The sequence below is a fragment of the Mastigoproctus giganteus genome, chromosome 5 (genome assembly GCF_048544385.1).
Source record: "Mastigoproctus giganteus isolate SK-2022 chromosome 5, ASM4854438v1, whole genome shotgun sequence".
Lineage (NCBI taxonomy): Eukaryota > Metazoa > Arthropoda > Arachnida > Uropygi > Thelyphonidae > Mastigoproctus > Mastigoproctus giganteus.
The window spans coordinates 27,626,111-27,639,771 of NC_143579.1; the positions used below are offsets into that span (position 1 = coordinate 27,626,111).

At 37.3% G+C, this 13,661-nt stretch overlaps 1 protein-coding gene across 8 annotated transcripts in view; it reads left to right on the forward strand.

Moving 5' to 3' along the window:
- Positions 1–13,661, forward strand: part of LOC150085263 (tropomyosin-like) — a 108,712-nt gene that overhangs the window by 69,961 nt on the left and 25,090 nt on the right. For 6 of the 8 annotated variants that reach the window (XM_090373956.1, XM_090373955.1, XM_090373953.1 and 3 more), the window contains one exon: positions 2,642–2,712. In XM_090373956.1, the coding sequence (XP_090230082.1) occupies positions 2,642–2,712 (71 nt within the window). Of the gene's footprint in view, positions 1–2,641; positions 2,713–3,011; positions 3,083–13,661 lie in introns of all 8 variants that reach the window. The other 2 variants (XM_090373954.1, XM_090373958.1) reach the window with 1 other exon arrangement.

The window sequence follows — 13,661 nt, forward strand, 5'->3', positions numbered from 1 at the left end:
CAAAATCAATTCATGTGCAATAAGTGCTGTTAGTTTCCATATTAATTATCTAAAAAGTAGTCTTTTTGGACCCCTTAAATTGCTACCTCATCTGTGACATTAGCAAAGGCTCTTGCACCTCTTCTGTTCAATTATCTTTGTTACATCATGAATTACCATGCCAGACACCCTTCAAGTAATTCCCTAATAAAACTACATCCTCTTGAACCATAGCAGTCTGCACTTCACAATTCTCCCCCTCCCCAAGGAGGCATGAATCAGGGCCGTGTGCCTGTGTGTGTGTGTCATTTCACTGGATAATTGAATGTCTGACAAGGAGCCTAGTATCTTTTGCTGTAGATTCTCATGTGAATGGTATGGGAACGTAGAGCAAATCTAGGGCATCTGCTCCACTTTCTCAGTGAGTCAGTTTCAACCAGCAGTGTACCAAGATCTGTTTTGTTTGCTACACCATACATCTGGGACACAGATGGATAATGTTTCCAGACGTATGATTTACAAAGGGTACTAGGAAAGTTTTGCAATATGACGCAACAATGAATCACAGGAAGCTGCTTGTTGCTGCATGTTGAGACATGTTCATACATGCATAGTAGCCGCCGTGCCAAGTCGATGGGCTCAGTTATTCATTAGTAGTGAGAGTGTAAAGTGCTTGTGATGGCATCGTGGTCACGAAATGAGATAACGACAGTTTTGCGGTATAATTTCGTGCGTGGTTTAACCATAGACCAGTGCTTAGAAGAAATGACTCTTGCACTAGATGATGATTGTCCACATCGCACAACGATATTCAGGTGGTATAGAGAATTCCAAAGGGGAAATTTCACTCTGGAGGATTCTGAGAGGCCGGGAAGGCCACGAACGTCAGTTACTGAGGAAAACGTTACTGCTGTGAGGAAAATGCTTGACGAAAACAGGCGAGTGACCTACCAACAGATAGAGGATACTTTGGGCCTAAATGCACCAGCAATTCATTCGATTCTGCAAGATCATTTGCACGTGACGAAACTTTGTTCTCTCTGGGTTCCGCATCAACTGACTGAAGAGCAGATGACACGACGTGTGACTTGGTGCCGGGAGATGTTAAAAAAGTTTGATAAGGGACAATCTCGGTATGTGAACAACATCGTGACAGGTGACGAGACTTGGCTGTACTATTACGATCTGCCGACCAAGGCTCAAAACAAAGTTTGGGTCTTTGATGATGACGACACACCCGTAATTGTCAGAAAATCCCGATCTGTAAAGAAGAAAATGATAGCTGTATTTTTCAAATCGAGTGGAATTGTGGAACGTGTCGTTTTGGACACGCAGAAGACAGTCACAGCTAAGTGGTGTACTGAACAATGCCTGCCTAAAGTCATTGGATCTATGAAGAACCTGCGGCCAAAGTCAAGAATGGACACCTGGTACCTCCATCGCGAAAATGCTCCAGCTCACCGCGCCAAAGCCTGCACCGAATATTTGACCACGACAGGACTGAAACTTCTCGAGCACCCTCCCTACAGTCCAGACCTTGCTCCCTGCGACTTTGCACTGTTCCTGCATGTGAAAATGAAGCTAAAAGGGAGGCGGTTTTCCAGTGATGAGGCCCTTCTACGGGCTTGGGACAATGAGTGTGCTTTACTCTCTAGTGAAACTTGGCAGAACTGGTTTAAAGATTGGTTTCGGAGGATGGAGAGGTGTATTGAATGTAGAGGAAATTACTTTGAAAAAATTAAATAAACAAAGCTGTATTGCAAAACTTTCCTAGTACCCTTTGTACAAGTGACCTTGGAATATGTGTTGCAGGCTATATAAGTAGTGAACTCCTGACCTAGAGGAATTATCTGTGGCCATTCATATATGAGTCATGCAGTTCTATATTGTGTTATTTTCACTTTCTCTTTTATTATCCATTAATAAAGTGAAAATTTCAAAAAAAATTACAGTAAAATAAACTGCAAGCTACATATAATGAACAGGAAGGTATAACGTATGTGACTAGGCAGCAAATGCAGTCTGTGGAACTATGGCATCAACTAAAATTATGCCCACTGAAGAGAATCAACTGAATGCAAAACCAGTCAAAGACCTCACATTTAGGTTTCTTGACCCAACCAGGTTTTTTATTTATCATCTTATGTGGATTAAAGTGGATTAACACTAGCCTTGGTTTCATGTGCTCGTTAGTTATGTTCAGTATCCCCTTTAAAATTCAGCTTTTTATTCATCACTTCCTCAAGCAGTTTTACAAAAGGTGAGTTCATTTACAAGTATTATCTTATTTCTCATCTGGGTTTATTGCCTTTAAAATTTTTATTTATTTTAAACATTGATGTATTTGTATACATTTTAAAAATGCACAAATTTGAATTTAAAAGTATAAGATTTTTTTATGAAAAATTATAATAATTTTTTAAGTATAAATATCAAAATATAGGAAATAGATATTATATACTTTCTTATGAAGATGTACAGAAAGTACTGGTGTTTTTTTTTTTTTTTTTTTTAATAGTTTATAACTTTAGTAAGCCTGAAGCGTTTGTTCTAAATTATTTCATTATAAATACTCATTGAAATACGTAAAGGTTATAGACTGGTTAAATGTATTCTTTATGAAAATTCGATATCATCTTGAAATTACATTATGCTTATGCAGGTTGCCCGTAAACTGGCTATGGTTGAAGCTGATCTGGAACGTGCAGAGGAGCGTGCAGAGACGGGTGAATCGTAAGTTGGCCTTAAGAGTTGAGAAAAAATGCTGACTTCGAAATCTTGTATAGGCATTACTAACAGATTAGTCATATAGCCTGAATGAATAAAATTTAAGCTGCTGATTTTTAATATTTATTGCTAACTATATTATCGTTTTCTGTGAATTTTAGAAGTCAGCATTATTTTTTCTCTGAGGTCTGTGTAAATATAAATGATGCATGTGAGTGTTCATACTAATTTATTTCATTTATTTATTTTCCTGACTGTGCCATGAAACTCTTTATGCATGTGCATGTATACACATGGTAATTTAGATGGCTAGAAGAATTGCCATGTTGGAAGCTGATTTAGAGAGAGCAGAGGAAAAGGCAACAAGTGGAGAGAGGTGAGATAAAATCAGGCATTTGTTCATTACTTGATTTAAATTAACCACTAATTGGGACTGATATAAGTTTTTACAACATTATGTACAAATATCACCTGATAACTAACTATACATTATGTTGGATACATGTTAAATTTAATTCATTGGAAATTTTCATTAATCCATGATATGTCATTGTCCAAGTTATCTGATGATGGAAATTTGTATTAGGATTCTTGAAATGTTAATGCATTAAATTTTATATATAACCAAAAACATAACTTGTATTGTGTTAATTTTTACTCACTAATTGGAATAATTTTTTAAATTAAAGTAGAATGTTGTGTATAATCATGAAATTATGTGAATGGTGCTAATTTCTGTTATTTGAACTTAACTACTTAGAAATCAGATGCTTGTGGATATGTATTTTTTACTATGTTTTCCAAAATTTTAATTGCTATGCTTTTTCTTCATTGTAAACGTTCAGAAGAAAGTACAGTGTACTTTCATTTAATTGGCGTTAGTTGAAAAGCAGGTTAATTTAGAGTTATATATGTATAAAACTTCAAATAAAATACTGCCCTGATAGATAAAAAAAAATGTTTAATCAAAACTGCATACAATCTGAATACTAGATTTTTTTTAAGGTATATTAGTGCGACGTACACTGGTCACAATTTGGAAACAGCAGTCTTAATACAAGACGTTATGATGTCAACTGGTACATGGTATACCTATTCAAATGTTGAGTAAACATATCTTCAGATATTTCTGTTAAAGTTTAATTGCACCAGTGAAAGGGAACGGTATTAAACACAAACTAGGAATACATGTTAAATAAATGCACAAAAACACTGACAGAAGAACTGTACATATAACATTTAAAGTGCAGTCAGTCCTCGTATAACACGTGTTTACACTACACGAATTCGATTATACACGATTTATAAATAGGGGAACGATATCTTATATAACACGAACCGAATTCGCTTATGCACGATTCGTCTTTGTGTTTACAAGAAATGGCAGTTGAACGCGGAATCACCCCAACTGAACGCAAAACACGATAGGAATGAAGAGAAGATTCTGAAAATGTATTTGTGTTTTAGATCAGTGAAGGTGAAACACATTTCACCATAATAACGTAAAACCCAACACAATTCCAGCTATCGGTATAATCACAAATGCAATTAGATCGAGTTTACTACCAGTTTATAACAGATTCCACTAGCACAAACACAACTGGAAATTGTTTTTATTGTTTTATGGTAGTAACCCCCAGAAATGTGCTTTAGTAAAATGTGAGGTGTTAATAGTGCATCTCTGCTTTTATGGTGTTTATTCAGTTGCTACACGCGCACAGCTTTGTTTATGTGTATCAAGCGTGCCTCCTTGTTTTGTAATTGTGCTTTATTCCCTAAAAATGAGTAAAATACTTAATTAAAAGGTGTGAAAAGGAAGCGTCCTGGTGAAGACACTGCAGATTCAGAGAGAAAAAGAAAAGCAATATCGATAAACAGAGGCGGACTGGATCAAAAATTCTTACCCGGGAAAATTTATAGTGGCCTCATACTATGGTTTATGGCCAAAATCACACTGGCCCACCGAGGTTTCCCCGGTAAGGCTTATGGCCAGTCCGCCTCTGTCGATAGAGAAAAAATATGAAGTTGTGAAACGCTTTGAGCGAAATGAAAGACCATGTGATATTGCACGTGCTACAGATCTAAATGAGGCAACACCGAGAATTACAAAGAACGCAGAGAAAATAAAAACAATTTTCATAGCAGGAACAACTCAAAGTGTAATTAAAATCCATTAGATTAAGACACAAAGAATTGGAAGAGATGGAACAGCTGTCATCTGTTTGGATAGAAAATCAAACAAAAAACAAGTTTCCTTATGATAGAAGCAAAAGCATTAGCAATATTTTATTATGATTATTTATTGTGTTTGGTAATGTTTTGGTTACAAATGTGTGTTCAATCTTGGGTGGCCAGCACCTAACCCTATTTTTCCCATAGGTCTTGTTTATATTGCACGAGGGTTTCTAGGAACACAACTATCGTGCAGTACAAGGACTGACTGTACATTTAAATGTGGTTTGTTTCCCTGGAGTTAATCTTTGTCTTATAAAATTTTAAAAAAGTGCATATAAAGTAAAATATTATTGGATGCACATTAAACTTGAACAGCACATCACAGTTACAGCTACACTTTCCCAAAACTTTTTCCTTTTCCAGAGGAAAAGGAAAAGGTTTTGGGAAATTTATAAATAAGAAGTGGGTTCTAAGAGTGAAGTGGGACATTACCGGCCAGTCAGTCTAATTTCAGCAGTAGGGAAAATGATGGAGGCAATGATCAAGGGTGGAATTCAGGATCATTTAGATAGAAATGGAATTCTGAAGGATACTAGATACCTAGATATACTTCAGGAATGGTCAGAAAAATGACAGCTATGTTTTAATCCAGCAAAGTGTAAGGCATTACTTGGGGAACGGTAACATCAAAATAACTTGTACATTAATACCCTGACTTACGCTACCCCAACTTACTCGAACTCGGAGTTACGCGGTTCTTGATTTTTTCGTTTGGCAACGCTGCCGCCCACTATCTTCAAGGTCGTTTTTCATATGTTATCGATATACGGTGCGACGGCGGAGAATGAGAGCGAAAGATGAACAAAATTCAACTTTGCTGCTTTTATGTTTTTTATATCAGTGAAGGGGAAACACATTTCACCATAATAAAGTAAAAACCAACACAATTCCAGCTATCGGTATAATCGCAAATGCAATTAGATCGAATTTACTACCAGTTTATAACAGATTTCACTAGCAGAAATGCAACTGGATTTTTATTGTTTTATGGTAGTAACCCCTAGAAATTTGAGGTGTTAATAGTGTATCTCTGCCTTTATGGTGTTGTTTATTCAGTTGCTACATGCGCGCAGCTTTGTTTATGCCTATCAAGCGTGCCTCCTCATTTTGTAATTGTGCTTTATTCCCTAAAAATGAGTAAAATACTTAATTAAAAGGTGTGAAAAGGAAGCGTCCTGGTGAAGACACTGCAGATTCAGAGAGAAAAAGAAAAGCAATATCGATAAACAGAGGCGGACTGGATCAAAAATTCTTACCCGGGAAAATTTATAGTGGCCTCATACTATGGTTTATGGCCAAAATCACACTGGCCCACCGAGGTTTCCCCGGTAAGGCTTATGGCCAGTCCGCCTCTGTCGATAGAGAAAAAATATGAAATTGTGAAACGCTTTGAGCGAAATGAAAGACCATGTGATATTGCACGTGCTACAGGCCTAAATGAAGCAACGACGAAAAGCACATGACAATTGCAACTTGAGAGGTTGAAAATTGAAAAGGGCTCAATTGTAAAGGGCTTAAAAATTTTAGAAAACATCGACTCCAATGAAGAACTCGTTATAGCTACAAAGCAAGGAATAAAAAAATTATTAGCTTGCTACGAAGAAATTCTGCGTGAAAAAAAGAACGCGCTGTGTCGTCAGATGAATTTGTTAGATTTTATGAAGCCATCGACATCGAAATAACTTTTTAACATAAGTCATTTGTTTTTTTAATACATATTTTGTATTAATATGTATAAAGAACTGCAATTTTATTAATATTTTTCTTCTAAACTAGTGTTTTTGTTAGTCCTTGGTCCCAATTAAGCAAAATTTATATGTATTTATATGCAAAGTTGTACCCTGACTTACGCGAATTCGACTTACGCGATTTTCGTCGGACCCACCTATCGCGTAACTTCGGGGTATTACTGTACACTTAATATATTTCTTGACTAGATGTCTAAGAATATGAAAAGGTTGTTTATGCATGGGTAATGCACTTCCATCATTTCTACTACCCAGGTAATATGCTTGCATCGTTTAATTTTATCTTGTTGTGAATACCTTCACAACTAGTTGCCTAGGTATTGCACTGTTTTGAATAAGTAATCTTCACTAGTGGAGAACACTAATGTTACTTATGTAAGTACATTACCCATGCATAAACAACCTTTTCAACTTATATTAGTCTAACTTCGGTAGTAGGGAAAATCATGGAGGCAATGATCAAGTGTGGAATTCGGGATCATTTAGATAGAAATGGAATTCTGAAGGATACTCAGCATAGTTTTGTAAAAGAGAAATCATGTTTAACTAATCTGGTTAGCTATTTTGACATTGTTTATTTGGATTTCAGCAAAACTGATTGAACTAAAGCCAGTGGTGGAGGAAAAGGATTTCAGTTTTACGATACGGTCAGACATGAAGTTCTCCGAGCATTGTAGACAGGTTGCAAGGAAGGCCCATGGTGTCCTATCGATGATTTATCGAACATTTGCTAGTAGACATATGGATGTCATAATCACATTATATAAGGCTATTGTTAGACTACGCTTGGAATACTGTGTTCAAGTATGGATACTGCGCCTAAATAAAGTTCTTCTTGAAAGGGTCCAAAGATGGGTAACTTGCCTGTTAAGATCGGCAAAAGGGCGTCTATATGAGGAAAGACTGAATGTGTGGGTTGCAGAGCTTGGAAACTAGGCACCTTAGAGGAGACTTGATTGAGGTGTTTAAGCTTAAGGCTCTGAGAGGCATAAGTAAAATGAGTGAGGATGAAATGTTCATGGTTATAAATGATTCTAGAACTAGGGGCCATAAATTCAAGTTATGGGGGGAGATGTTTAAACTGGATTGCAGGAAGTTTTATTTTAGCCAGCGAATTATAAATTACTGGAATAAGTTACCTACATAGGTGGTAGAGGCTGACAGTCTGGGGAAATTCAAAGGTCAGCTGGATAATTACCTAAGAGAGGAGGGGAAATGCATAGGTTGTCCATTTCCTTTTCTCTTATTAATTTTTATTATTATTATTATTATTAATTTGTTTTTCTTATTATTTTATATATTTTATGTATTTTTTGGTATTTTATTTTATTATTTTTTAATAATAATAAAATAAAATAAAATATTTTATTTTATTAATATTATTTATTTATTTTTTTGTCTGGTGCAGCATAAGCCATAGGCTTCCTTGCACCATGTGGCCATTACTAATACTAAAAGATTTTAAGTTAAAATTTTCCCATTTCAGAAGGCTAACAGAAAGGTGTCAAAATAGAATGTTAGCCTAACAATAGCCTTATTATATAAGGCTATTGTTAGACTACACTTGGAACACTGTGTTCAAGTATGGAGATTGCACCTAAAGAAAGCGCTTCTTGAAAGGGTCCAAAGACGGGTAACTCACCTGGTGAGATCGGCAAAAGGGTATCCATATGAGGAAAGACTTCGAAATGGGGATTGCAGAGCTTGGAATCTAGGCATCTAGGAAACATGATTGAGGTGCTTAAGGCTCTGAGAGGCAGAAGTAAAATGAATGAGGAAAAAATTTTCATGGTTATAAATGATTCTAGAACTATGGGGGGCCATAAATTAAGTTACAGGGGAGATGGTTAGACTGGAATGTGGAAAGTTCTATTTTAGCCAGCGAGTTATAAATTACTGTAATAAGTTACCTACATGAATGGTAGAGGCTCGCAGTTTGGGGAAATTCAAAGGTCAGCCTACGGGAGGAAATGCATGGGTCAGTAGTTTTCAACTGGGATGCCACATAATTTGGATTTAAATTATTTAAACTTTTATTATTTATTTTTTTTATTTATATATTTATTTCATTATAAAAGGTATATGGTATCTTTTTAATTTTGTAACGATCTATAATCGATGTTTATTTAGTACCTCTATATAAAAAATAAAATTATATATATATATATATAATTTGTATTGTGAATTGTAATTTTGTTTATAGTTATATTATTGTAATTATCATATAACATATTTTTTTAATATATATATATATTATATATATATATACACTGTGCTGCCACTTTATTAGGCTGCACCTTCAAAACAGCCTGAATTCATCTAGGTATGGATTGAACAAGATGCTGAAAACGTTTTGCAGGAATGGAGTACCATGCAGACATGAGTATGTCACGCAGTTCCTTGAGATTCGAGGAACTGAGTGACCCACTCATGTCTGCATGGTACTCAACGCAGGACTTGAGATTCAATGGAGGTGTAGGCCTGCAGCAAACAGCCCTTTCCAGCTCATCCCAAAGATGTTCAATAGGATTGACATCTGCGGACTGAGTGGGCCACTGCAGCAAATAAAAGTCATTGTCATGTTCCTGAACCATTCCATAGTGATTCGGGCTTTGTGCACCAGCACATTATCCTGCTGGAAGTAACCATCTAACTGGGGATAAACTGTCAACATGAATGGATGCACTTGGTCAGTAACGATGTTTAGGTGCGATGTGGCATTCAGACATAAATCTATGGGTATCAGTGGACCCAACATGTGACAAGAAAACATTCCCGACACCATAACACTGCCCCCACCACCTTGCACAGTAGTCGTCAGACATGATGGGTCCATGGATTCATGTTGTTTTCGTCAAATTCTGAGCCTTCCATCAACATGATGGACCAGGAACTTCGACTTGTCAGACCAAGCAACTGTTTTCTAATCCTCGATAGTCCAGTGCTGGTGTTGCTGTGCCCACAGGAGGCGTGCTCTCTTGTTCTTCATTGATAACAAAGGTACACGATGTGGCTGTCGTCTGTTGTAGCCCATTTGCGACAAAGTGTGACTAGTGGTCCGTTGCTATATTTTGTTCTGCACACTAAGGTTGTATTCTGACGTGATGTCAACATTGTGGCCCATCTGTTTGCTTGCACAATTCTAGCCATCCTCCTCTGACCTCTCTCTAATCAAGAAGCGATTTTCTTCCACAGGAGTGCCATTGAGAGGATGTTTTCTGTTTGTTGTACCATTCTCGATACACCCTTGAAACTGCGGTGTGTGTGTGTGAATGTTAAGGAGAACTGCTGTTTCTGAGATGCTTTGTCCAGCACGTCTTGGACTTTTCTCTATTCTTGCTACGGGTTGTATGCTTAACTGATGCTAGAAAGGTCGTTCTGCTGCATTTATATCCACAACTGTGGTCATGTGACTTGCAACATTGTGGGACAAACCATTTGTGTGCACAGCAGGGTGTACCTAATAAAGTCGCAGCACAGTGTATAATATTGATAAAAATAATAGGATTTAATCACATTACTGAATGACTAAGCAAGCAAGAAAAAGTATTAAATTATTAAACTGGGTTATGGATCTGGGGCACTACTAATTATGGTAGAAATACCCGGCAACCATAATGAAATATATACAAATGCTTATTTTCAGTGTGTTGTGTAGGGGTGCTGACCTGTCAATTGTGTAATCACCATGGAAAAATTGAGAATGCCAGCTAGGTAAAAGCAGATAACCTGAAATTAAATTAGATTAACATAAAAATAATAATGATTATCATTATTACACTGAAAATAAACATTTATGTGTGTGTATGTGTATATATATATATATATATATATATATATATGTGTGTATGTATATATATATATAAATAAATAAATAAATAAATAAATAATGTGTGGTTTGTAAAATAGATAATAGTGTCTGTGAAAATGGAAATGAAAAGTACACAAGGTGCCTGAACTAAGAAGTTTAAGGGAGAGTTGAAAGTGGATGTGAAATAGTGGTTAAACAGGTGAAAGAATTTGAAAAACCTAGTATAAAAATGAACTGGGACAGAGGAAGCAAAAAACCTAAATAAATAAATCACACTATATTCAGATATGGGTGGGCAATTTTAGCAAGAGGTTGAATCAGGGGATTGCAAGTATGCAAAATCTGAATATAGTAGATGAAAACAAGATACATAATTAAGAAATTCATCAGGGGACTACTCCTGACCATGTACCAGGCACTACATTTTCAAACTTTTCTGTAGTATTAGAAAGGGAGGGAAGAAAATATGCAGCCTTTATCGTAATACTAGTAGACAAGGTAGTCCCTATGCAGCGTAAAAATAATGTAAATTAAAATAAATACAAATATACAAGTTTGTATTTATTTGTATGTATGTGTATACACAGAGAGAGAGAGAGAGAGAGAGAATCGGATCTCATAAGCAGAAAATTGAGTAGGGTTGCCACAAAATAAAATAAATTACTTAGGGGTGCTGTTATTAAAAAATAGTCAAACCACTGGCATAGGTTGTCTATTTCCTTTTCTTTTATTAATTATTTATTTTTAGCTGGTGCAGCATAAGCCATAGGCTTCCTTGCACCATGTGGCCATTGCTAATACTACACACACACACACACACACACACACACACGCGCGCTAACAGTATCAGCTAATTTAAATTTACTTACTTTTTAAGTACTAACATTCCTTGTCTGGGAAGATAGTTATTTTTGCTTAATATGTGGACAAAACTGGAGGAACAAGGTTATCCACGTGGAGGCAAAGATTTTATAACTTCAACAAACCGATAAGATTTTCTTCAATTTTTGCTGTTTAATTGGTATATTAATTTATTTTCTAGAAGTAGCTTTATAGTCCTAGTTATGCTACTTAGTTTATTTTGTTGATTATTACTTAGTGTTGGTAAAACCTTTTACCTTGAAATAGGCCTCTGAGGTTGGGAAAACTCATGTCACAATAATAAACTCGTACACCAACCGTTTAAATTGAATTAAGAAAATTAATTTTAATACTGTAAAATAAAATATAGTACAAACAATCTATTTACAATAAATATAAAACTTAATGGATTAAAGTAAATATATAAAACATTTAAAATATATAATAAGATAAAAGCACTAAAACTAGACTGTAGCTTTCAGAAGCATCTGCTTCATTTCTCAACAGTGAATTAAAACTTACACAACACATCCTTAAATAGCAGGCTCACGGCACTTCCACACGTGGTTCGACGGGTGCATGGGCGGTATTCCTTTCATACGTATTAGAACCAGAAGTGGCTCGGGAGCGAGGAAAGCAAAACCGTTCATCCGTACTGAGGACCACAGCCTCAAAGAGGGGATGCATACGCATACCCCATCTCTGTTAATAGTATTATTGTCTGATGAACAGATTCGCAAGCTCTTGAGCCACTTGCAGTTCCAGAACCCATGCACCCGGTCAACGATAACCGAATCCTCTGGGGAGATCTGGTGCTGCTTCTCCCAAAAATGTTCAGTCACAGCAGACTTTCCATAATCTGCGGCTTTTATGGCATTCATGTGCTCCCCCAGATGATCCTTGAATCGCCGCCTGGTTTCGCCCACATAACACTCCCCACAATCCGGGCACTTTATCACGTATACGATGTGTGGAATCATTCGTTATAGGGTCCTTAACCTGGGACACCACTGTGTGCAACCTATGCCTTGGCAGCTGCACACAGCGTGTCTGGCATTCACGAAGCACTCTTGTTATACGCTCAGTAAGGCCCGGATAGTATGGAATGTATGTGGTGGCAACTGGCACAAACGGTTCACTTTGCCTGGGCATCACTCCTCTTATATATTTGTCCATGACCCTCTGGGGGTAACCGCATTTCTTAAGGTCTGCTGTGACTCGTCTAATTTCCTTTTCTCTATCCTCAGAGGTACTGCAGTGTGACTCTACCCTATCTAATAATGACTTAGCGACGCTGTTCTTATGTTGCATAGTTTGTGCTGAACTATAGTGGGTGTATTGGCTCCAGCACATAGGTTTTTTAAACAATGTTGTTTTAAGCCTATGGCTCCAGCACATAGGTTTTTTAAACAATGTTGTTTTAAGCCTATGTGCTGGAGCCATAGGCTTAAAACAACATTGTTTAAAAAACCTATGTGCTGGAGCCAATACATCCACTATAGTTCAGTGCAAACTATGCAACATAAGAACAGCATCGCTAAGTCATTATTAGATAGGGTAGAGTTCCACTGCAGTACCTCTGAGGATAGAGAAAAGGAAATTAGATGAGTCACAGCAGACCTTAAGAAATGCGGCTACCCCCAGAGGGTCATGGACAAATATATAAGAGGGGTGATGCCCAGGCAAAGTGAACCGTTTGTGCCAGTTGCCACTGCATGCATTCTCTACTATCCGGGCCTTACTGAGCGTATAACAAGAGTGCTTCGTGAATGCCAGACACGCTGTGTGCAGCTGTCAAGGCATAGGTTGCACACAGTGGTGTCCCAGGTTTAAGGACCCTATAACGAATGATTTCAGTAGTGGGATCATATACGTGATAAAGTGCCCGGATTGTGGGGAGTGTTATGTGGGTGAAACCAGGCGGCGATTCAAGGATCATCTGGGGGAGCACATGAATGCCATAAAAGCCGCAGATTATGGAAAGTCTGCTGTGGCTGAACATTTTTGGGAGAAGCAGCACCAGATCTCCCCAGAGGATTCGGTTATCGTTGACCTGGTGCATGGGTTCTGGAACCGCAAGTGGCTCAAGAGCTTGCGAATCTGTTCATCAGACAATAATACTATTAACAGAGATGGGGTATGCGTATGCATCCCCTCTTTGAGGCTGTGGTCCTCAGTATGGATGAACGGTTTTGCTTTCCTCGCTCCCGAGCCACTTCTGGTTCTAATACGTATGAAAGGAGTACCGCCCATGCACTCGTCGCACCATGTGTGGAAGTGCCGTTAGCCTGCTATTTAAG